Source organism: Entelurus aequoreus, linkage group LG15, assembly GCF_033978785.1.
Source record: "Entelurus aequoreus isolate RoL-2023_Sb linkage group LG15, RoL_Eaeq_v1.1, whole genome shotgun sequence".
In the NCBI taxonomy this organism is placed as follows: Eukaryota; Metazoa; Chordata; class Actinopteri; order Syngnathiformes; family Syngnathidae; genus Entelurus; species Entelurus aequoreus.
Genome location: NC_084745.1, coordinates 29,867,851 through 29,894,838, shown reverse-complemented (window position 1 = coordinate 29,894,838; position 26,988 = coordinate 29,867,851). Strand labels below are relative to the sequence as shown.

Genomic DNA, 26,988 nt, shown 5'->3' with positions numbered 1-26,988 from the left:
ACTGTTAGTGCAATACAATGAAATGGACATATTTCAGAAATTGTTGCAAAAGGTGATTAATCATGAATAATTAATTTTAAATGTGATTAATCTGATGAAATAATGTTTGACAGCCCTGTTAATAACATAAACAAGGGTTTAGGCTAGACCCTGATTCTTAAGATGTTCCTCACAACTTTATTCCACAAATCATGTTGCTCAATCTTCCTCAGATTCTCTCTGGCTTATTACCATCACTCGTTCATGGTTTTGTGCTTCCCCTGTTGCCCAAAGGCTATGAGCTATATACAGTGACAATTTCCAGTACCTTTTCTAGTAACAAACCAAACTGTGAATAAAATTGGATTTGTTCCATCAATTTACCAACACATGCATAAGATGCAATGTAAACAGAAAAACGAACACTCAAATTTGTGAAGCCAAAATACTGTACTTGTGTGATCTTTGTGCCTGTTCACAGTTTCTATGCAAAGCACTATGCTTGTTCCCAAAAAGCCCTTAACACACTTATTGCCTGCGTCTCCCACTGCGACACTTGTGATAGTCATCCTTTTTTGTCATACAGAAAATATCACACGGCACAAAAGGAAAGGGAAGGGTTATGGATGGAAACAATGGGAAGTTTTGAGGTATTCCTTCAAAGAAAAGGTTGGGAAAGAAGAATGATTCAGCATAAATGGAAGAGAGACAACACAGTGGCATCCACAAGGGAAGGCGAGAGACAAGAGAAGGCTGTGATGCCAGCGGGCATAATTGTGTGCATGTGTCTTTATGTGGGAACTGTGTGTGTTTTAGGAGAATGGCAGCATATGGAGAGACATGTACAGAAAAAGGAACAGTGTAGTTGTACTTAAGGGGCACTGAACCTTATACATTATTCAGCAGAAGAGCCCACAGACCAAAACACTCATGTACCTACAGCCATCTCTTCATCTCTTGCTCTGTTAGCCCACCTTCCTTGTTGGTGCCCGGGTTTTGATGTTTGTTGTATGTTCTACCTTTTGTTCATACATAGGGGTGCCGGCTGATAGAAACAAGTGACCAGGATCATACAGACTACACAAAGTGTCTTGTCATCATGGTGGAGGAGATCCAAAAACGGAAGTTGCAGGTGACAGTCTAACTACTACATTGTTTATAATTATACGTCATTTTATTATGTCATATTTATATGCACACTAGGGACGGGCAATGTGGCTCAAAGCCTATATTGCAATTTTTATATTGCAGCCTCCTGCGATAACGATTTATATCCATCCATCCATTTTCTACCGCTTATTCCCTTCGGGGTCGCGGGGGGGCGCTGGAGCCTATCTCAGCTACAATCGGGCGGAAGGCGGGGTACACCCTGGACAAGTCGCCACCTTATCACAAGGCCAACACAGATAGACAGACAACATTCACACTCACATTCATCATGATACATTATTTGGCACATACATCATAAAACGGGTCACAAAGGCTCCTACTTTGGCTGCTGGCATATGCAGTAAATTATTGTCATTTACGGTTGTATTATTACCTCAAAACTAATATTAATCTACTTGCTGATTTACTTTTACTATGTTGTTACTTTATGTTGTAACATGGTTCTATCTACACTTTGTTAAAATGTACTGTACTAAGCACTTATTCTTCTGTTGTTTGGATACTTTACATTCATTCTGAGTGGTGCTGCAAATTTGTAGTATCAATCCAATACAAAGTATTTACAGTGGTAGTATTGGTCATACAAATGCTATTGGTGGTACTTAACATGTTCTTCAATATCTTTAAGAACTCCGACTTATTAGAACATTCCTAAGCCCAAACAAGTCTGCTGGCTTTATAGCGTTTTTTTATTTGGGCTTCAGTCCTCTGGAATGCCCTACCGCTAACAGTTAGAGATGCTACCTCAGTAGAAGCATTTAAGTCCCATCTTAAAACTCATTTGTATACTCTAGCCTTTAAATAGACCTTTTTTTTGGGGGGGGGGGTCCCACTCCTGCGGTCCCGTCCAAGGTTTTTAATTGTTCCCTTTTTTTTTTTTTTGCCCGGATGTGGGATTAGAGCTGAGGATGTCTTTGTGGTTTGTGAAGCCCTTCGAGGGATTTGTGATTAAGGGCTATACAAACAAAATTTGATTGATTGATTGATTGATAGCTCCTCCCACTGGTTATAATACCCACCTTGCTTGAAGAGTTACGTGGACTAGAAATAGTCCACAGAGTCAGAGGCACCTGCTCGTTCACAGGCACATTCATGTGATAATTTCTCCTGCCAGATATTCAAGGAGACCAATGATGTTTTTTCTGACTTATAGTGAAGCGAAGTGTGAAGTGAATTATATTTATATAGCGCTTTTCTCTATTGACTCACAGCGCTTTTACATAGTGCAACCCAATATCTAAGTTACATTTAAACCAATGTGGGTGGCACTGAGAGCAGGTGGGTAAAGTGTCTTGCCCAAGGACACAACGATAGTGACTAGGATGGTGGAAGCGGGGATCGAACCTGGAACCCTCAAGTTGCTGGCACAGCCACTCCACCAACCGAGTTATACTGCCCCGTTATAGATGTTACAATGTTGGATACTTGTGTTAAACAAGCATTAAATCATAAGGTTCATGCAGTTGGGCGTGAGCTTGCATGGAGTTTTGGATGCCTCTGCCAGCTGGGTTTTGCAATCTGGCTAAATTGTGATGTCACAGTGAGGTGAATGTATTTATTTGGACATTAGGTAAAGCTATTATCTGTATAAGGCAAAAATACAATGTAGGATAAAGTATTATTTTAATCTAATCGTGTCATGCGCATTATGACACCGACATGAGATGTGCAGTGTCACAAATGCTGCTAAAAGCTGTTTTTTGTATGCAGCTCTGATTCGATTGGAGTGTGCAGGTGCACTTAAAGGCCTACTGAAATTAATGTTTTTTATTTAAACGGGGATAGTTGATCCATTCTATGTGTCATACTTGATCATTTCGCGATATTGACATATTTTTGCTGAAAGAATTTAGTAGAGAACATCAACGATAAAGTTTGCAACTTTTGGTCGCTGATAAAAAAAAAGCCTTGCCTGTACCGGAAGTAGCGTGACGTCACAGGTTGAAGGGCTCCTCACATTTCCCCATTGTTTACACCAACAGCGAGAGCGATTCGGACCGAGAAAGCGACGATTACCCCATTAATTTGAGCGAGGATGAAATATTTGTGGATGAGGTATGTGAGAGTGAAGGACTAGAGTGCAGTGCAGGACATATCTTTTTTTGCTCTGACCGTAACTTAGGTACAAGGGCTCATTGGATTCCACACTTTCTCCTTTTTCTATTGTGGCTCACGGATTTGTATTTTAAACCACCTCGGATACTATATCCTCTTGAAAATGAGAGTCGAAAACGCAAAATGGACATTCACAGTGACTTTTATCTCCACGACAATACATCGGCGAAGCACTTTAGCTACGGAGCTAACGTGATAGCATCGGGCTTAACTGCAGATAGAAACAAAATAAATAAACCCCTGACTGGAAGGATAGACAGAAAATCAACAATACTATTAAACCATGGACCTGTAACTACACGGTTAATGCTTTCCAGCCTGGCGAAGCTTAACAATGCTGTTGCTAACGACACCATTGAAGCTAACTTAGCTACGGGAGCTGACAGAGCTATGCTAAAAACATTAGCTTTCCACCTACGCCAGCCAGTCCTCATCTGCTCATCAACACCCATGCTCACCTGCGTTCCAGCGATCGACGAAGGACTTCACCCGATCATCGATGCGGTCGGTGGTTAGCGTCGGATAGCGCGTCTGCTATCCAAGTCAAAGTCCTCCTGGTTGTGTTGCTGCAGCCAGCCGCTAATACACCGATCTCACCTACAGCTTTCTTCTTTGCAGTCTTCATTGTTCATTAAACAAATTGCAAAAGATTCACCAACACAGATGTCCAGAATACTGTGGAATTTTGCGATGAAAACAGAGCTTTTTGTATTGGATACAATGGTGTCCGAATACTTCCGTTTCAACGATTGACGTCACGCGCATACGTCATCATACATAGACGTTTTCAACTGGAAGTTTCGCGGGAAATTTAAAATTGCACTTTATAAATTAACCCGGCTGTATTGGCATGTGTTGCAATGTTAAGATTTCATCATTGATATATAAACTATCAGACTGCGTGGTCGGTAGTAGTGGGTTTCAGTAGGCCTTTAATGTTGTGACCAGGTAAATGTATACAATGTTCATAAAGATTATTTTTTACCGTGTTTGGAAAAAATTTGCAGGGACATTTGTTTTCAAGAAATATTTAACAATGTACATTTACATTAATTTGAGAAGATGCATTTTAATAATTTTAGAGAGGGTGGGGTGTGGTTTCATTTGCAGTCTGGAAACGCTTCCATAAAACAAACATCTTGTAGACAGACTCAAAAAACAGGTTTCAGTAATTGCAAAATTACGCCAAAGGATATCCAATACATAATATTTGGACTACAAGGGAGTGTTTTAAATGCAGATTGGAATCATCTTAGGGGCTCTTTAATGTTAACTGCCATTTTACACAATAGAAATAAAATAAACCACAATGTCAAGAATGCAGTGGATTTGCATAGTGTATTATGATGTGATGGCACATATAAATAGGCTGAAGCCTAAATACTGTAGAGCAGTGTGAATTTGGTTCACAGGGAATTGGGGATGGATGATGCAGCCCACTATAAATCTATCCCTAAGCAAATATGTTACCAGCATTTATAAGCCGTGCAAAAACATTACGTTTTGCCTTTTGCCCTGTATTTGAACTGACTTCAAGCGTTTTCTTTGCCTCCTCTTAATGCTAAACCGAGCTAACCTCTCCTGGCAGCAACTTGAAACTAAAGGACACAAGTCATATACTATTTGTGATACTGTTTATTCTGCAGTTGCTTTTAAATGACTTCATAAAAGGTTTTCATTGTGTCTTGCCAGCGTGGGAGTTTGTTGTCCTTAAGAAAACATTCAGACCCGCCTTCAGGGTAAGTAGCTGAGAGGTCAGCCGTGTTTTGACCGTGGTTGACAACAAACATCTCAGCTGTGTCTGTATGAAAATATAAATATATGCTCTATGAAAACTGCAGGGTCGAAACAATATAACTGGAATATTTAGTATATGACTTGCCTCGACACCTACTCAAAAATGTGTAAATCTGATATAATTGTTGGAAAATTCATCAGTTGCCAATGCTTTTTTTGACACAAAAAACCTAGTGTGAAACGTCTTGACTAGTAGCGTTATGTCCCCTGTAGTCTCTACTTCTTGCCTCACTCTTTGTTTTATCAAATATGTATATTTTAAAGCGCTGTGTTGTGTGCAAGTGTTGCACCAATCAGCCTTGAGTGCCACAATCACTCCCTGTCTCAAAGATGATAAAAGACTCTCGCAACAGTCATCTTATGCATTCATATTGCCACTTTCTGCGTTTTACAGGCTTGAACGGAAGATACACTTGTGCCCTTCCTTCCATAGACTTTGTTCCTAGCTAATATTTACCCTGCTTTTGAATCGTCTGTGTTTGTGTGTCTGTCTGTTTTGGAGCGATAGGAGCCAAACAATTAGTTGTTGAATCTCTTGTGAGAGTCGCTCATGTCAAGCTCTTTTGGAATGTTATGCTTTTCTTCATCCTCAATGAACTTGTGTCCTCGTTCAACTCTTTTTGAATAGCCCACATAAAAAACAAAATTTTTCCTCATGCGCAGCCATGCACATTTCCATCCCCCGGCTGGTTAAAATGGATTAAATGCAAAGATGTAATCAGAATAGGGTGATTTGCAGGTTGCATAGTATTGTGCTCATGTTTGGGCTGCTGAAAGATTCATCATATTAGCGCTGGAATGTTTTCCTCCTTACAGCTTTGTGCCGGATTTTGAGAATGTATCCCATAATGTGTTGGATTTAATTCTTTAAAAAAAATGCCATCGGGGGATTATGAAAGGTTGGTGCTTGTCTGTGTAGTTTTTTTTTTATCAGGTAGACCATTTTAGTGAATACAAATATCTTTGTTTACATGCTTTTCTATGTAAATCCTTAACAGGTTACTTTCCTTAAAATGCCTTGTGCTGGAAAGCAGCAATAAAGGTGGCTAAATGCATAGCAATTTAGCCCATCTTATTATTCATCATACTTATTACATCTCATTGACCCTGTTATATACATCTCAATGGTGCGGAGGTCGCCATTTACCTTTCATAACATTCCGTTAAACCACAGTGATTTAAAGATCGGGGGCCTCATTTGTAAAACGGTCCGTGGAACTCAACGTAAAAGAAAACCTTAGAATATACATACACACAAACAAATCTGAATTTATAATGAGCATACTTTGACGCACTTTTCTCATTATAAATCACACCTGCAGTGAATTGTTCGCGGAAGAGTTCCTGCCCGGTGCCCTCCCACTAGTCCTCCCACAATCAGCCATAAATGGTCATGCTAGTTAGCTCATGAATATGGTAATGAGTTTAAGAGTTTGACCGTCAATGACAAACAGTGTCAGTGACTCCAAAAAAAAAGGTGATATTTTCAGATTGGTGCATTGTAACACAATTATTTTAGAGGGCTTAGTAACATCACATCTAAAAAAAATAATGATAATAATTGCAATTTGAATGCCAATATTTGACCAATATGGTGTTAGCTCCATTGAGTGAGAACTGTTGCTGAAATGAAGACAAACATTTAGTATCCTGTTTGTTTTTGTACAAATTTGATGTTTATTTTGTTAAGTAATGCAAAGCAGACATTGTAATGCATGACACAAGTAGTCATTACTAACAGTATGTAAAGTTTTTGTGGGCAAAATTCTATATATTATTGGTACAATACATATGTTTTTGTGCAGTTAAAATATTCAAGTAGTAATAATATAGATTATATAGAGGCTGTGTGTATGCTGCATTAAAGCCAAACATTTTGCACTGCACTGTGTTATAAACTCCAAAAGTGTAAATTATTTTTTTTAAAGTTAAATGTAATCATTCCTAAATTAATAACATGATTTTATCCAACAAAATATTGTGCTGCAATCCATGTACGTGTCTTTAGTTCTAAGAATATACTTTCCACTGTTTGGCCTCACACAAGTCAAAGACGCACCTCCCGACCTACAGTATTTACACATTTTTATCATTCAATTAAAAATGATCAAAATAAACAACACTTCAATTACCTACCACATAACTATGTTAATGCAGCTCTATATTTTAATATTTAGGCTTTAACTAATACATCTACAATTAGAGGGATACATCATCAAATGTTTTTTATGTATTTCTTATTGTGCATATGTGTTTTTTTCATATGTGAGTACGGTCTTTATTTGGTGGCGACACCATCCACCAGCCAGAGTGCATAGGACCACCCTGTTTGACTCAACTTGATTGTGCGCAGCAACCTTTATAAATGAGGTCCCTGGTCATTAGAGGGCAATGCGCTCCAGGGAATCATCATCGTCTGCAGTGGACATTTGTTTTTGGTGTATTTCTTTTGTCAGAGTTACACATTACAGGGAAAAATAGCCCTGTTATGCAAAACATGCATGTCTATTTTTAAAGAACATCGGTTTTCAGGAGGATGTATACATTTTGTGACACAAATTCAAATTATTAGGTATTTGATCACCCAACCCTCATGTGTGCTTATTTTTCCAGGTCGACAGCTAAAGTAAAGTATATGAACAATGTATAACTGCACACTAATTTATATGTTACAGAATGTATTTATCGCTCTGTATTGTTAGTGATCAGTGGTTGGAGGCTCAATAAATTACGTGTAGCATCCTTGTGGTATTTGAGGAGATTTGCTGCAGCCTGTCAGCATCTGACAGCGCCTCTGCACTCTTAACTCTGTTGGGTTTTAAAGGCTGTCAGCACTGGTGTGACTTAACCGCGCAGGGGACTTTGTTTAGGCATGTAATTGCTGAGATGTGAAAGAGTTGCACTTTGCTGCAGAAAATGGCTTAAGTTTTTTTTTTAGCTTGCAATTCAATTATAGAACTTTTATGGTGATGACCTAAATTCAGCCCTAAATCTCCGTTTTGCGAACGCCTGTGTCGTCGCACTTCTTTGATCATACAGGCTGCACTTTTTACAGTCCCTTTCAGCAACATATAGCCTTTTCTGAAACTTTGAGAGATGGAATGTCAATAAATGTCCTATTTTACATACATGTTCTATGTGTGCAGGTGGACGCCATCGTGACACTGGGCGGGCTGGGGGGCAGATTTGACCAGACGATGGCTACTGTTGAGACCCTCCATCATGCTCTGTCCATGACACAGCTCCCATTGTTGGTCATCCAGGAGACAAACCTGGCCTATCTACTTAGACCTGTGAGTATAGTACTACAAGTGCTAAATTATCCTCCAGTAGGTTGAGTCTCCTTTAGTCACTGGGTGCATGCGGTCTCCAAAGTCAAAATAACTGTGGCTGTAGATAAACCCCAGATTTATTCAGGGAATAATGAATGTGACAACAAGATGGCAATATCTGCATTGACTAATGTGTGTTACACTTACTGTATTGTTTACAATGAACTCATCTACGGTATTAATGCTGGTTTAGCAGTTTGCTGTCTTGTTGGTCACAAAAAACATTCATGAATTTTGGTTCTTTTATGAATTTATTATGGGTCTACTGAAAATGTGACCAAATCTGCTGTGTCAAAAGTATACATACAGCAATGTTAATATTTGGTTACTTGTCCCTTGGCAAGTTTCACTGTAATACGGTACTTTTGGTAGCCATCCACAAGCTTCTGGCAAGCTTCTGGCTGAATTTTTGACTACTCCTCTTGACAAAATTGGTGCAGTTCAGCTAAATGTGTTGGTTTTCTGACATGGATTTGTTTTTTCAGCATTGTCCACATGTTTAAGTCAGGACTTTGGAAAAGCCATTCTAAAACCTTAATTTTGGCCTGATTTAGCCATTCCTTTACCACTTTTGACGTGTGTTTGGGGTCGTTGTCCTCTTGGAACACCCAATTGCGCCCAAGACCCAACCTACGGGCTAACGATTTTAGGCTGTCCTGAAGAATTTGGAGGTTTTCCTCCTTTTTCATTCTCCCATTCACTCTCTGTAAAGCACCAGTTCCATTAGCAGCAAAACAGGCCCAGAACATAATACTACCACCACCATGATTGACAGTAGGAATGGTGTTCCTGGGATTAAAGACCTCACCTTTTCTCCTCCAAACATATTGCTGGGTATTGTGGCCAAACAGCTACATTTTTATTTCATCTGACATCACATGGACAAAGATAAGACCTTCTGGAGGAAGTTCTGTGGTCAGATGAAACAAAAATTGAGCTGTTTGGCCCCAATACCCAGCAATATGTGTGGAGGAGAAAATGTGAGGCCTTTAATCCCAGGGATGGCCACAATACCCAGCAATATGTGTGGAGGAGAAAAGGTGAGGCCTTTAATCCCAGGAACACCAAGCCTACCGTCAAGCATGGTGGTGGTAGTATTATGCTCTGGGCCTGTTTTGCTGCCAATAGAACTGGTGCTCTATAGAGAGTGAATGGAACAATAAAAAAGGAGGATTACCTCCAAATTCTTCAGGACAACCTAAAATCCTCAGCCCGGAGGTTGGGTCTTGGGCGCAGTTGGGTGTTCCATTAGGACAATGACCCCAAACACACGTCAAAAGTGGTAAAGGAATGGCTAAATCAGGCTAGAATTAAGGTTTTAGAATGGCCTTCCCAAAGCCCTGACCTTAACATGTGGACAATGCTGAAGAAACAAATCCATGTCAGAAAACCAACACATTTAGCTGAACTGCACCAATTGTGTCAAGAGGAGTGGTCAAAAATTCAACCAGAAGCTTGTGGATGGCTACCAAAAGCGCCTTATTGCAGTGAAACTTGCCAAGGGACATGTAACCAAATATTAACATTGCTGTATGTATACTTTTGACACGGCAGATTTGGTCACATTTTCAGTAGACCCATAATAAATTCATAAAAGAACCAAACTTCATGAATGTTTTTTGTGAAGTATGTGCTCCTATCACTCTGTCACAAAAAAATAAGAGTTGTAGAAATTTTAAATTTTAAAATTAAAATTTAACATGAAAAATTACCTCTAAGGAAAACTCATAATGGAGTTACATCAAAAATATAGCAAACATTTACAGAAAAGACAAAAAAGTACAATTGTGTTCTCTAACTGTTATTATAAAACAAAACATACTATGAAAACATAACCTTAGACTTAAATAAAATGATTTATTCAATTCAGTAGTATTCCTTCCAGCACTACTAACTGACTTTTAATAGTTTCCCCATTTGACTTTTGGATTTATTTTCAATTTAATTAGGCATCTGCTAACAAAGTCTATTAGTTTGTTGAATAATCGAGTAATTGGATAAAACACACTGTAAAGCCTCAATGTGTTTTTTATGGAAAAAAGTTCAAATAAACAAGGATTTTTTGCTTGTCATAACCGTCACTATTTTTATTTATAAATCTGTATCATCATTACTGAAGTTGCAATTTTAACAAGTGTGTCAATTTAAAAAAAAAAATTTCACTCCCCACGAATCGCCACACATATTACAGCACTCACACACCACTGCTCTCATTTTAGCAGTTCAAACTGCCAAAACATAAAAATTAACACATACAGTAAAACATGATTGAAACTAAATCAGCTTTACAAAGTAAAGTTAAACGTGGCACAAATTGATTACGTTACTCAAGAATGAATAAACTTGGGCACAAAAATAAGCATGTCGACCCATACTGACCAATTAGTGATGATTTTGCACAAAGAGTAGACTGTTGACAACTGCAACCAACCAACGTGAAAGTTGACTGCCTAGCCTCAGAAATCTTCACTTTCTTTGTTCAGCTTCTTCCTTCCCCTCGCTCTGTTAAATAATCAAGAGCATTCACACTTGTGTGCTCTTATGGTGGCCCACTTTGCTGTTCTGTGTGAGATGAAGTGAGCCTTGTTTGACGCTTCCTCTATGCCAGACACGTCCTCACATCCCCCGGTTGATTGACTTTACAAGTGGGCCTAGCAGTCACCCATTAGCGGGCCCACTCTCCCCTTTTTTGTTTGCCTCAATCCTATTTCCCCCTTTTCTCTTATGTTGTTTACTTCCAAGATCTTCACGGTAGACTGCCACACTTCCTGATGAACCTGTGTAATCCTACCTCTCTCTCTCTCTCTCTGTTGCACTCCCTCCCTAGCGCTTGTCATTATTCCAAAGGCGCGTTGTCATTTGCTGCTTCATACCTCGACACCTCCAATTAATCTTACTTCAGTGTGGGTAAATTAAGCTCATTTGTCAACGCGCTGCCAATTCGCCGGCGACTGATGAACGCAAACGCCTGTACATGAAGGTGAGCGCGACCTTTGAAAAGCTCAACACTAGTTGTTAAAGTTACAGTAGAAATGTAATTGATGTGGTTACAAGGGCCATATCGATTAATCAATCGTTAAGAAATGGATCTATTGTGTGAAACTGAGTAATTGCATCTTTAAGCAATTGAGGCAAAATGGGCTGCACTAATTGGCTGTCACCAAGAGGCTTGAGTTAGTCTAAAGAACAGCATAGTGTTGAGATACACTATGGCAAACCTTGTTTGGACAACATTGTTCGACTAAATCGCTGGGAGGGGGTTTGGAGATTGGGATTGTTCAGATTCTTATTACACCATTTTTATGAAAGTATTTTTGTCTCAAAACAATTTGCAAATGTGTGTTTGTATTTAGATTTTTTGTACATGTACGAAATGTCTGTCTGTCTGTATTTCGAACCGTGTGCATGTAAAAAAATATACATATATTTGTCTGTGTTCGAATTTGTGTGAAGCAGGAATTCTCCTTAATTGGTTGTCGTTTTACACGTGACATTTGCTACACTAATGCAGTTCTTCTCAAATACTGGGGCGGGTCCCAAAATCGAGCCCTGAGGAACCCCACAGAGGGACGGCGTGGCGAAGTTGGTAGAGTGGCCGGGCCAGCAATCGGAGGGTTGCTGGTTACTGGGGTTCAATCCCCACCTTCTACCATCCTAGTCACGTCCGTTGTGTCCTTGGGCAAGACACTTCACCCTTGCTCCTGATGGCTGCTGGTTAGCACCTTGCATGGCAGCTCCCTCCATCAGTGTGTGAATGTGTGTGTCAATGGGTGAATGTGGAAATACTGTCAAAGCGCTTTGAGTACCTTGAAGGTAGAAAAGCGCTATACAAGTATAACCCATTTATCATTTATTTACCATAACCATTTGTTCAGAGACACAGTTACCAATTTCAACAAAGTATGTATTGTGATCGAGATAGGCCTTGAACCAGTTAAGAACAGATCCGGATATTTCCACCCAGTTTTCTAACCTCTGTATTAAGATAGTATGGTCAACTGTGTCAAAGGCAGCGCTCAGGTCCAGCAGAACCAAGGCTCAGACTTTTCCTGCATCTGTGTTCAGGCGAATATCATTTGTCACCTTGATCAGAGTGGTTTCAGTGCTGTGGTTGGGCCTAAAGCCTAACTGGAAAGCATCAAACACACTAAGTCACTAAGCTGTTAGTATACCATTTTTTCCAGGACTTTGCCAAAAAAATGGCAAGTTTGATATGGGCCAATATTTCTTCAGTACTGTGGCATCAAGACGACTCCCCTTTAGAAGGGGCTTAGAGACAGCAGTGTTTAAGGCCTTTGGAAATGTTGCTGTATGAAGTGAGATGTTAACTAGAGGAGCGATTTATATAACAAACTGCTCAGCACAGACTTTAGAAATCTAATGGGTCATCAAGGCAGCATGTGGATGGACTCAGACTGTAAATTATTTCTTCAACTGTTTTGTCAGTGACAGGAGGGAAATGTGCCAGCTCGAGTTGAATAGCTGGCTGCACAGTAGCTATTTAGTCTGTAGACTTTATTGCCTTGAAGTTTATCATGAAAGAACATTGCAAACTCAGTGCACTTTGGTGTGGAAATGAGTTCTACTTGAAGTGAAATTGTAGGGTTTGTTAATCTGTTTACAAACAGGACAAGAGTTGATAGTACAGTTTGTGATGATTTCAGAAAAATATTGTTTTCCTTTTTTGACGCAAAGTCTGGTTGAACACATTTAGCTTTTCTTTGTAAATCACATAATGAGCTTGGAGCTTTGATTTGCGCCATTTTTGTTTGGCCCTGTGGCACTCCCTTTTCTGCATCCAGACGAGTCTTCATTTCCTCATGTCGCCTTTTGCCTGCTTTTAACCATTCTACGCTTGACAGGAGCAATGGTGTCCAAAACATTTACAAAACTTGATGTATATTAGTTCAACAGATCAACATTAGCATATGGGGTGTTTTCAAACCTAATCATTTCCACAAACTATGTCTGTATGCTATCATTTATGAGTCTTCTCCAAACAACTGCAGACCCAACTGCTGGTTTGGGTCTAACAGACAAGTCAAAGAAAACACAGAAATGATCTGATAAAGCAGCATTGATATCATTCACATTTGAAAAAGCACTCTTAGTAATTGTCAAAGGGAATGATTGTTTGAGTTACTCCTTCAGTTAATGTTGAGAGAGTTGTTGTCCCTGACTTGTCAGATGGTTTGTAAAATGCATACAACTTAAATAAAAACCACACAAATGATTCATAGCATCTTGGTCCACTTAAAAGGAAAGAAATAAACTTAATCCAAAACTTGTAGAATTATTTAAAAGTGAATAAAGCAGCAAGCAAGCAGGATCAAACAGACACAACAGGAAGCAAGCAACCTATATTTGATCTATATTCCTTTTTTGTTTTCTTTAATGTTAAAAAGGCTACATATAATATGCAGAGGTGTTCTTAAAACAATTTTATAAACAAATTATACAATTTATCGTCGCAATTAAGAGTGGAATGGGCACAAAATGTTGTGGCTTCAACAGTGACACGCTGAACATAAGTGGGTGCTAGGTGCCAACTAGTGGTGACTATAGAGAGAGGAAAGGAGAAGTTACAGACAAATGTGTTTCTACTTGTTCATATCACTGCACGCACACCACTAGTACATGTCCATGCACTAAATTAGTCAGGTTTCTCAAATAGTTTGGCTCTAAATAAACCCCCTTACAGCCCATTGAAACACCTTAATCCAATGGTGTTCGGTTTTTATCAAATCGGATTTAACACACTGGATTATGCGATTGGAAACCAGATTTCTTGGAGGGGTGTGTGCGGCCGGAGAGGACCCTTTGTATCGCGCATCCGCCAGTCTTAACGCGTGGGATACAATCCGGAAGCAGATACCATTCAATAAAAACATAGCAACAATTGTTATGAAAAGGAAACTTTTTATTTGCTTTGAACCCATTACCTCCCTGCTTGGCACTCAGCATCAAGGGTTGGAATTGGGGATTAAATCACCAAAATGATTCCCGAGCGCGGCCACTGCTGCTGCTCACTGCTCCCCTCACCTCCCAGGAGGTGGAACAAGGGGATGGGTCAAATGCAGAGGGTAATTTCACCACACCTAGTGTGTGTGTGTGACTATCAGTGGTACTTTAACTTTAACTTTAATTAAGAAGGTAGCTAAAGAATGCTATTTGGTAACAGTAAAAGAGAAAGTCAAACACAAATACAAATAGACGGAATAGCAATTGAAAGAGTAAATAAAACCAAATTTCGAGGTATAATGATTGATGATAAATTGAACTGGAAATCTCATGTAAAAAATATACAACATAAAGTAGTAAGAAACACGTAAATAATGAATAAAGCAAAACATGTTCTAGACCAAAAATCACTTCATATTCTCTACTGCTCACTAGTGTTACCATATCTGAGTTATTGTGTAGAAATATGGGGAAATAATTACAAAAGTACACTTCATTCATTAACAGTGTTACAAAAAAGATCAGTTAGAATAATACATAATGTTGGATATAGAGAACATACAAACCCTTTATTTATTGAATAAAACATACTGAAATTCCACGACATAGTTAATTTGCAAACAGCTAAAATTATACACAAAGCAAACTATAACCTGCTACCCAAGAATATACAACAATTCTTCTCAAAAAAAAAGAGGAAAAATATAATCTTGGAGAAAAATGTAATTTAAAACATTTGTATGCATGTACAACACTTAAGACCTTCAGTATATCTGTATGTGGAATTACACTATGGAATGGATTAAGCAAAGCAATCAAACAATGTACTAATATAATCCAATTCAAGAAACTCTTCAAACTTAAAGTCTTTACAAAGTACAAAGAAGAAGAACCATGATAAACATTCTGAATTTATTTCATCCATCCATCCGTTCATTTTCAAAATAATCTTACTCATCTCACCATATGAAATGTAACTTACTTCACAGAGTATTATTTATTTATTTATTTATTTTTATTGTGATTACTTATGGAGTATATTGTGAATAAGTTGAGAACAGGAAGTGAACAAAAGTTTTAGCAACTGTTAAGTAAAAGAAAAGGGATAGGATTAAATAAGCTCTGCTTCTTCCTACTCCTTTTCGAACATGTTGAAAAGAGAAACTGGAAATTGTGATGTATCATGTTGTATGCTTGCATGTTCGAAATAAACTCTAACTTTAACTCAAAGAAATGTTGGCTTAATTTGGATTCCCGAACAAAATACAAATGAGATGACAGATAAAAAAATAGGTAAATTATAATAAATAATAAAATAAACTATATAATAAAGTGTACACAAACCTCCTCACTCTGCATTTGTGCACTCCAAACTTATTAACAATAACTTTGTATTCCACACAACTGGCCTTCATCATTCCTTTGGATTTAAAACTCCTTCCATCAATCCACAGAGGCTTTTGAATGAACTCCGAGACATTCAAAATCTTTGTTTCCATGATTTTTCGACCGGAAATTCCTTTGAAAAAACTTTGCCAGTGGTCTTTCCTGTGCTTCGGACCTGCATCCACCTCGATACATTCTTGGTAGTAGCATCATGTTTGTAGCGCAGTCCAAGATAATTTCTTGGCGCTGTCTGCTATTTAACATCAGCATAGCTATGAGAGATGTAATATTTGTAATCTGTGCCAATATTACACCAGACATCACTGAAAAAAAGTTGTCAGGATCATTTATCCGCGCTAAAATGAAATAAGTGCCCCCTAGTGTACGGGAGGCATATGGCATATGACCGATACTCTCATTAGTGAGTGTGCATGGACACATGGACTTCACAGGTAAGTGTGAAAATTCAAAAAAACGAACTATTTGCTTGCTATCACTTGCTTGCATAATTTAAATGACCGTAAATTCTGGACTATATGCAGCTACTTTTTTCCTACACTTCGAACCTTGCGGTGCGGCTAATTTCTGGATTTTTCTTTGCTGACGGCCATAATAAAAATAATTCTATAGACAAACCAAGCAAAAACACAGAGGGTGTTCAACTGTTTTTGTTATGGTGCCATCTTTTAGACAAATTCACTCACTGCACGTGCTGCAGTGTCCTTCCATTTAGTGCTTTCAACAACCGGAAGTAGAAGTGTCGTTCAGTCTTTTAGCCATCCATAGTGTTTCTACTTGTGTGGATACTTCATTCATTACTCCAAGCAATGTTTGTAAGTTTTACAGTATACCCAAAACTGCTTATCCTTACTAAGGTTAAAATAAGGTTACTAAGGTTAGAATAATACATAATGTTGGATATAGAGAACATACAAATCCTTTATTTATTGAATCAAAAATACTGAAATTCCACGACATAGTGAATTTGCAAACAGCTAAAATCATACATAAAGCAAACTATAACCTACTACCTAAGAATATACAACAATTCTCAAAAAAAGAGGAGAAATATAATCTCAGAGAAAAATTTAATTTAAAACAGCTGTATGCACGCACAACACTTAAGACCTTCAGTATATCAGTATGTGGAATTAAATTATGAAATGGATTAAATAAAGCAATCAAACAATGTACTAATATGATCCACTTCAAGAAACTCTTCAAACTTAAAGTGTTTACAAAGTACAAAGAAGAAGAACCATGATAAACATTCTGGATTTATTCCATCCATCCATTCTTTCATTCTCAAAATAATCTTACTTATCTCATTATATGTAATATGACTTACTTAACCAATTACTATTTATTTGTTTATTTTTATTGTGATTACTTATGGAGTATATTGTGAATAAATTGAGAACAGGAAGTGAACAAAAGTTTTAGCAACTGTCATGTAAAAGAAAAGGGGTAGGATTAAATAAGCTCTGCTTCTTCCTACTCCTTTTCGAACATGTTGAAAAATGAAACTGGAAATTGTGATGTATCATGTGTGTATGCTTGCATGTTCGAAATAAACTCTAACTCAACTCAACTCAACTCAAGGTTTCTCATTGTCATCCCTTTGGGTTGAGGTTTTTTTTTCCCCAGATGTGGGATCTGAGCCGAGGATGTCGTTGTGGCTTGTGCAGCCCTTTGAGACACTTGTGATTTAGGGCTATATAAGTAAACTTTGATTGATTGATTAACCGTCTCATGTGTGATGTCTGCAGGCGTGTTTTCATGCATATTTGTATGTGCTATCGTAATGTAATGACGCGAGGGTCGTTAGCATTAGCTAATATGCTAATTATTAATAACTTACAACGGCATTCTTTTTGTATTGTTTCAGTTCCACAAATTAATTAATTGGTTAATCTGTATATAAACATGATTAATGCGATAACATTTTATGATTCATCACATGAGTTAACTTATTTTTGACACCCCTAGGATTATTTGTATGTATTCTGCTTTCCACCAGTTCCACTGACTATCCCATCCTCTTTATAGTCTGTCGACAAATCTGCATAATAATATACAGTACAGTGTATGCTGTTTGTCTACAGGGCAGCCACAGACTGGCGGTAAACACAGGCCTGGAGGGGGACTGGTGCAGCCTTATTCCTGTGGGGGGACCATGCTTAACCACCACCAGTGGTCTCAAATGGAACCTCGGTGAGTCACCTTTAACTCCTCCCTTTTTAGTGACATATAGTGGGCTAAAATACTCAATGCCAATCCTTACACACTTTTCCAATTGACGGTAGGTGACACGTCCTTAGGGCCGGCCTGTCACATAAACAGTAGTTTTGGGCCACGACCATTATGGGCCCCACAAGATTATAGCCTTGGCTTTTGTTAAGGTTTGAAGATTTTTTTTTTTTTCATTGAAATCTATCGCTTTAATATACCTTTTGCTGTCAAAGTTCAATAATAAAGTTGTTTAAATCACATTAGAATATGTAACACTAAATGGATGGATGGATGTACCTACACTCCCTTTTGAAAGTTACAAAACGGTTCATTCCTTTTGCAGCACGACACCCAGCATAGAACACTTCACTGCTCACTCAACACAGACATTATAACGTCATCGAAGCTCACTTTTATGCATTGACACACACTGCCAACATTTGGGAACAAAGATGAAGTGATAGAAGGAAGAAAAACATATACATAAATACATCTATTTGCGGCAGCACTGGACAAAGTTATGTTTAAGTTTCACTTTTGTATCTCATAGCATATAACTATGGTGCGTTGATTTAAGTTACAAAAACAAAGTTGTCACTAGTTTTTAAAGAAAGGGGAGGCTTAACTCCTAGTAAGTGCACTAATAATACTAATCATACTTATGATCGTCATAATAATGAATATTTATTATCCAGCAATGACCCCAAAAGGGACAAGCGGTAGTAAATGGATGGATGGATAATTCGACATGGCTCAGCTAATGTCTACCTTACACTATGAATGAAGTAAAGAGAAATTCGAGAGATTTATAGTCACAATACAGTATTTTTCAGACTATAGAGCGCACCAGTGTAAAAACAGATTTTTCCATTAATTAGCCGCAGATATATACGTTGTGAAATTAATTATTTACATCCCTTAATTGTTTTCAAACGTCTGTAACACAGCAGTAAAGTGGCTGAGCAAAACAGAGGTCATTGTCATGGACCTACTAGCTGCAGAAGCTAGCTCTCCAATCAGCTAAACAGACTCAATAAGTCTACGGTGACATTTTGGTGATTTTATGAAACCGAAACATTACAAAAAGAATGGCATTGTAAGTTAATTCTAACACTGACACTCATAAATGTGTTAGCATCTTAAGTAATGCTAACAACGCTAGCTTCATTACGATAGCGCATACAAATGTGCATGAAAACATTCCTACAGACATCACACATGGAGGATTTAGTTTAGTATGAATCGTTTTAGTTATATTGTAAAACTTACTAACGTTGCTTGAAATGATAAAGAATCGATACGAGTAGCAACGCTATGGACGACTTGAAGACGGAACAGCACTTGTACTTCCAGTTGAAACTCTGCAGTACCTGCAGTGAGCAAACTAGTTTAAAAGTTGACGCCATGCCACAAACAACACACCTTGTCAGTGTCTTTTCGTGTGTTTTTTTTACATTATTTGCAATAAGGCTGCCAGCGAAGAAAAATCCATACATTAGCCACTTTGTAACGCGTTACTGTAACGCCGTTAGTTTCGGCGGTAACTAGTAATCTAACGTGTTATTTTTGTATATTCAGTAACTCAGTTACCGTTACTACATGATGCGTTACTGCGTTATTTTACGTTATTTTTTATGTAGTATCGGCTAGAAACAGATGCGCTGCGGTGTCATTCTTCTAAATCTTCCCCTGTCACAAGGTGGAGAGAAGAAAAGAGCCGTGTGTGTGTGTCTGGGTGTGGGTATGGGAAGGGGAGGCACACACGTGATCCGCGGTTTGATATATAAAACAAAACAAAAAGGTTGTTCGCATGCACGTTCAGTCCACACACAGCGTGGTCATGGCGAGCGGAGTAACGGAGGAGCTTCAACGCCCCGCGCCATTTAATCGGTGTGTTTATAGGTGCAGACTCGGTTGTGCAAAACGAGGGTTTTAAACACATGCTGAACGTGCTTGAGCCACGTTACGACATCCCGTCGCGCACCCACTTCAGCGATAAGATTGTGCCAGATCTTTATGAGCAGGAGAAGAAAAAAGTTGTGGATGAACTATCCCGAGCATCATCTGTTGCGCTCACGACAGACTGGTGGACGTCTAGGGAAACTATGTGACGATAAGCGCTCACTTCATCACAGCAGACTGGCAGATGAGAAGACACGCCCCCTCTACGAGAGTCACATTGCGCAGGTACTGACACAAGCAGTGGAGGAATGGAAGATAAAGATATCCCAGTCACAAGTGATAATGCCAAAAATCAAATAATTGCAGTGAATGAGGCAGGACTGGGACCACAGATAGGTGCTTTGCACATGTAGTGAATTTGGCATCACAGAAGGGAATCTCAGTCAATAGGATGGATCAGGAAGGAGGTTTCCTAGCACAACAGCTGCTCATGTACTTAAGACAAAGCAAGAAATGCTAAAGCTGCCTACTCATAAAACTCATACATGATGTCCCAACGAAGTGGAACTCCACTTATGATATGTTGGAGCAGCAGGCAGCTATATACTCTGCATTGACCCACAAGACCCTGAAGAAAAATGTCAAAGACATCATCAACCTGTCTGATGATGATGTGAGAGTGGCAGAGGAGGTCCTCCAGGTGCTTAAAAGTGTTACATCCCCACTGAGCACTGAAACTTCACCATCTGTGTCAATGATCCTGCCACTGAAAACAAGGATTCTACAATCCATGACTCCAAGTGTGGAAGACAGCAGCATCACTCGAGATGTCAGGCTTTATTTCACTACCTATGTTTAAAGGAAGATGATGTGCCTTCTTATGTTGCACTTTAAGTTGTTTTTTATTAATGGTCATTGGTCCAAGTTTAAAGAAAGGAGAAATGCCTTTTTATGTTGCACTGTTTTTCATTAATTATGTTAAAATGAAAATAAAAATGCATGTCAAGTTGATCAACAGATTGTATTATTCTCCAGTGCAATAACAGTACTGAAATGAAGGCTAAAAGGGCATTAATGGGAGCTTTTAAAAAAAGAAGAAAAAAATAAGTAACTAAATAGTTACTTTTCAGAGTAACACATTACTTTTTGATGTAAGTAACTGAGTTAGTAACTGAGTTACTTTTGAAATTAAGTAACTAGTAATTGTAACTAGTTACTGGTTTTCAGTAACTAACCCAACACTGATAATGACATATTGTATGATTATTAAAACTCATATTTAGGCTATTTTATATTAAATGTAATGTACCATTTTGTAAAAAAAACTAAAAAGACAACACCCCCGCCCGCCCCAAATCTATTGGAGACATTACAAGCTGTATGGAGAAAAATAAGTTTTAACCAAATTAAGTCATTAATTTGTCCATTTAAACAAACTGAGTGTGTGTATGTGGGGCGGAGACATTTGGTTTATGGTGGGGTGTGGGCCCTTTAGGAGTCTAATAATAATAATAAATATGTAATATTAAACACCAAAATGGAGCAACCAAAATAATCTTGCTTAGGGCCACACAAAGCCCTAAGCAAGACAGACCCTGCCTGTCCTGCAAGTAATACAGAAGTTACACAAACACTTTTTATGCTTGCACTTTTAACAAAAGCATCATTTATCTTTTATATTGCCAAAAATAATAATATATTGTACTCTGGTTAGGTTAAAGGGCATTTTAGGCTAGTTCTCAACAAAAACACGGAACCTAGTTGCAGGCTATTATTATATCCGTAAAGTTATCATGACTGTGTTCCACCTTTTTTTGGGCCTTCGTTTTGGCAGATGTGCATGAGCGTGCAAGTATTTTACTTCATCAGCTGTCAAACATGAGAATGTGTAATACAGTCCTCCAGCTTGCTCCCATAACCATAAGCTACCATGTCGATCCTAACAAAAGTAAATTGGCTCCATCTGCATGCAAAGAGAGATAAAGTCAAAACCAACAACAGGTTGCCACATATTCTAGAACACAAAAAAATCCAATCAGGCGTTAATCGGCGGAGGTCTTATCCCCCAACCAAGCTTTGTAACCAGCTGGGTTCTTAATGAGTTGGCAGCGACTAAACTTCCTCCCACACGAGGGAAACCTGGACCGTCTGTCAGGGGGGATTGCATGTTTGCTTATTTTTTTATTTTTTTCGGCCATCCATTCAGTCTTGTGTGTACGTTTGTGAAGAGTCTGCACACTTGAGCAAGCACACTGGAGTGTTCTTGCTTGTTTGTGTTTGAGTTGGAGCGTGTGTGTCGGGGGAGTCTTCTAATTTTGTTTATTAATATTTGTAGTTTGATCAGCCAGTTGTTGTCTATTTACTCATCGCGTGTGTATTGATTGGCCTTCTGAAGTTGCATGCACTGTAGATGTACTGGTGAAAAGATGCATAATTAATGATGGTGTATTTACTAATGTCTCTTCAGGAGGTGGAGGACGTTAAAGAATATAAAAAAGGACCTTCTTTAAAATATACACTGTAAAAATGTAGGTACATTTTGACTACTTTACCTTGATCAACTGTGAGGGCAAAAATAATGCTCGTGCTTCATTCATCCCTATTATGTTACCACTTGCTTGTAGTATAAATCTTATATTTTAATAGTTAAGAGCATTAAAAAAACACCTGACTTTCTGAATGTGTTTTTTAACACAATGAGAGCCATCTTTGTCACCTTTACACTTTTTGAATCCTAAATAGTAATGTAGTAATGCTGTCTGAGGCTGAGCCAGTCAGTGGCCACGATACTGAACAGTGCACTCGGATTGGTTTAGTGCAGACCCATTCAACTGGCGGCGCGCCAAAGCTTTCCGTTTGGCCTGCCGAACATCACCAAAATAGGTTTGATGAAACCATTGAAAAGGGTTGCTCATGTATGCAGTACTACGACCACCTCGCAGGGTCAACAGCGAGGCATGTGTCTCAATGAAGCAGCAGTAGGGTGAGTGGAAGTAGACTACTCATTCAAACTGAAAAACAATCTAGATAAATCGCAAAAATCGGACTTTTAACAACGACTGGACATCAAAGTATGAATGATGTGCCCCAAGCAAGTGCTCGAGTCATTGTTTCCTGACAGACCTTTTAAGCAAATTTACTTTTTTGCTTTAATACTTTACTGTAATGTTGATATTTTTAGTTCATTTACCCATAAATGAAATAAAAAATTATTAATTTAGGCCAAAAATATGTATATGCTTTAAAAAATCTGGGATAGAGTGAATTGGAAAATGTCAAACTACAATGGAGCGAGGGAACACTAATTATTTTATCATCTTAATATTATTAGCATCAGACACCCATGTCACGAGTATTGATGTGCGGATCGATACTGAAATATCGATACCTCTGATACTACAGTCATTTGGGGTCATGTATATCAATATAACACGAACACTGTGGAAAGTAACTAAATTATTGAGAGCTTGTCTAAATGATACACGGTTGGTGGCAACTACTTTTCTTGCACCCGGTTAAGTGCGTAACGCGCAAGTGCGTGATGCGTAAATGCGTAAGTACTCTGATGACTGATGGTAAACTGAGTATTGGGCCAAACTACATTTTTCACTCAAGCTCCTACTCCATGGAACCTCAACATTCAAGACATCAGAAATGTAAACACATGTAATATGTCTAAGATCCAGTTAAAGAGATGGCTCATTGATAATTACACCAGAGCTGTCATCATTAACTTACAACTTGAACTGCTCTTGCTGCTTGCCTTGTGTATGTCTTTGTAAACTGTAGATGTGAAGTTTGTTCAGATTGTTGAGTTGTTTTGTCTGAAAGGTTCATTTTTATTTGTATTGTACTTTTAGTAATGTATTCTCATTGCTATATTGTGTATGTAAATATGCACTTTTATCCTTTTAGGGCCAGTTATCAGTCTCTGGACTACAGGTGAAAAATAGCCATTTCGGTAACTCAGGCACATTGACAGAAATGTTTATCAATATGCAGTGTTTCTGCAACAAATACTGTACATTAAACACAGAATGAGGCATTTTTCAGGTGGACAGAAGAGATCCTCGTATTGTACCGAAAAGGTAATCAGAGGTATCACACACCACCAAACCTACCAAAACAGTTAAAACCTCTCAAAACGTTCCGTCTATACCAGTCAAGCATTGTCTTTGAATAATTACAATTTTACCTTAGGATGACACTGTCATGTCAATTCCTGTCAGGCCTTATTAGGTATATTGCCATCACTGTGTGTGAATAATAAAACGTTACTAACTTTACAAGGGTTGTTTGAAAGTTGCAAACTAAAAGAAATAACACCACCACTCACTAGCTTATGTTAGTAAGTTAACAAAAGATATTAAGACATAAATGTGTAATTCATCACAATTAGGAATTCAACTTTGTAAATCTTTGGATCGAATTAAGTGCTGGTGACTGGTCAAAAAATATATTTTACAATGACTTGAAAACCTAAACAGCACAAAAAAAGCAGTGATATTTTAATATTTGCAAGGACAAAGGGGGGCCAGCTTCACACAGGTCAAAATTGTGTATGAAAACACAAAAGATCTGAAGACACGTACCTCACATTAGACGTTGGTGCAATACAATACAACATCAATATACAATATAATACAGCGTGCCTTCACCACTTCGCTGTTCATTTACTGCCGTCTCAGTGCATCACAGATTTTAAAGTATCATTGACGACTTTGTGATTTGAGTACCCATTTAAGTTCTCATGTTGGAGACTTTAGAGCAGGCCTTTTGCCGGGTTGCAATCATGTGACCAAGATGCACTTCTGGGTTTCAGGCGATGGTCTGGAATCCCATTAGGGTGCTTTTTATTTACCTGCATCAGTGCAGATTCGGGCGTATTTTGAAAGGTTTAGAGGCAAATATATGAGCATTCATGAAAAAATATTTAAAATGGCATGGAGTGAATTTATACACTATTAAAAAAAATACATTTTGAAAGATTTAAACCATTCATCATCACCAAGAGGTTACTGCTCGCATCGACCCCATGTCCTTTGAAACTCACACGGATTTAGAGAATAAAAGATTGGAGGCACGTCATGTCTTTACATCTGAGGGGTCCACAAACTAAGCATTCGTGCAGCGCTAAGTAACATATTTGATTGACATAACGAGTGCCGTGCTGCTGTGATCGTTATAAAAAAAAGGATAATTTGGTTTGCATTTATTTCCTACAAAAAATATTGGTCTCATCTACAATTCATGCCTGTGGTTGTTTTCATAGTGTGAAGTTCATGTTTTGACTCATTAGCTATAGATGTCCCTGTTGTTCAGCAATGTTTGCTAGCAATATCAAGATTCAGTACATGCTGGTGACCCTACGAGAGATTTATACATCTAGTTTATTAATACTATTAAGGATATTTTATTAATGCTAACAAATATAACCAAAGACACTATGCGGTCGTCCGTGTTGATTAAAGCACTTGGCTTTCCTGCACAACAACAACAAAACTTTTAGTTAGTTCTGAAAATTGACAATGCACAACCAGGTCTTCGTAGTTATATTTAGGCATAGCAACCACAAAAGAACACAAACTAATTTGATCTCTTGTCCTTTCCTTACATTTAGTTCTGCTATCAAAAACTACTAATATAGTAGAGAATAAATTCGATTGCATCACAGAAAGTTTCTCAAACAAATCAAATGTTCAAACAAACATGTTACAAAGTGATCACTGCAGACACAAGCAGTCCAATTGTATTCCGCAAGATGATGAAAGCAATATTTTTAAGAGCCATTTCTTTCCACACGCGTTTGTTTTTTTCCCTGACTTTACTACTTTTACGAGCCACTTCTTTCAGAACTCCATGAACGAATAACAGAACAGCAATACGGCATTTTCTGATCAAACTCTACACTCACTTTCACTTGCTTTAATGCTACGCTCAAGCTGGCTGACCTTCGTGTGAATGAAGCCGCGAAGAAGAAAAATGGACATGACGTCATATGCACATATCCACGTCCACGTCCGGCCCACCCAAGTTTTTTATTTGGCCCGCCGAACATGCCCCAAAATAGGCATGATGAAACCAAACGAGGGTTGTTCAAGTATGCAGTACTCCTGCCACCCCGCAGTGGGCAACAGCGAGGCATATTTGTCACAATGAAGCAGCAGTGGGTTGAGTAGAAGATGACTACTCATTCAAACCAAAAATGGCACTATCGACCCCGAAAAAAATGTAAATAAGTCGCAAATATCTGTAGTTGTCCACGGATATATCTGCGATATATTAAAATTACGTCAACATTGTGGACATGCTGACGAACGCTCCAGACAATGGCGTGCATTTTCTTTACATCCGGTTTTCGGTAATCAAACTTGCTTATTGGTGGTCGGGTTTTCAGTAAGTCACTTGTCAATAGTGTGCAAATAATAGGCTATATATATTATTTCATACTGTAATGACCAGCTGGTGTTAATGTTTTATGTTTGTGTGGTTTGGATTTGAGTGTCAGTTTTTCCCATATTTGCCAACACACCTGAAAGGTGATTGGCGGAGAATGAGGAAGGATTGTTGTGTCTCCGGGGATGCGCGGACTTATGGAGACGGAAGTGTTTGCACGGGAGGTAAAACCTGTTGGAATTGTGCCGTTTCTTATCATAGTATTGGTAATATAAGTTAAAAATAGCGTCAGGCTTTTTAAGGTGTGGCGGTAACGAAAATGCCGTGGCAGCGCACCACATTTAATTACATTAAGGGGAAACCCTGCACATTTGAAAATGTATTAATTGGAGGAGTAGTGTTTGATTTTTGGACAAACAACTTGTTAGCATTAACATATGGTAACATGTCCTCATTCAAACATGTGTTTGACTAAAAGTCAAACGTAAGATGCCGTTAGCTATCAAAAAACATGTTTACCTATTTTCGGTTTCTTAAATTTGTAGAAGGCTTTTTAGTAATGTGCTGCATCATCAATGCAGTGCTATTGTGAAATGCCTGTCCAAACATTTCACCACCACTTCTGTCTTTCTCAGTTTTAAATTATTGCAAAAACTTTTGACAGCTTATCTCGTCTTCTTTGAGCCCTTTGCTCTCTTTTTCCCTTTTCTTTGAGCTA

At 38.3% G+C, this 26,988-nt stretch overlaps 1 protein-coding gene across 5 annotated transcripts in view; it reads left to right on the top strand.

The window, feature by feature from the left end:
- tpk1 (thiamin pyrophosphokinase 1) overlaps positions 1-26,988 on the top strand; it is a 146,818-nt gene that overhangs the window by 84,251 nt on the left and 35,579 nt on the right. For all 5 annotated transcript variants that reach the window (XM_062021188.1, XM_062021189.1, XM_062021191.1 and 2 more), the window contains 3 exons: positions 1,016-1,111; positions 8,208-8,354; positions 17,846-17,954. In XM_062021188.1, the coding sequence (XP_061877172.1) occupies positions 1,016-1,111; positions 8,208-8,354; positions 17,846-17,954 (352 nt within the window). The remainder of the gene's footprint in view (positions 1-1,015; positions 1,112-8,207; positions 8,355-17,845; positions 17,955-26,988) is intronic.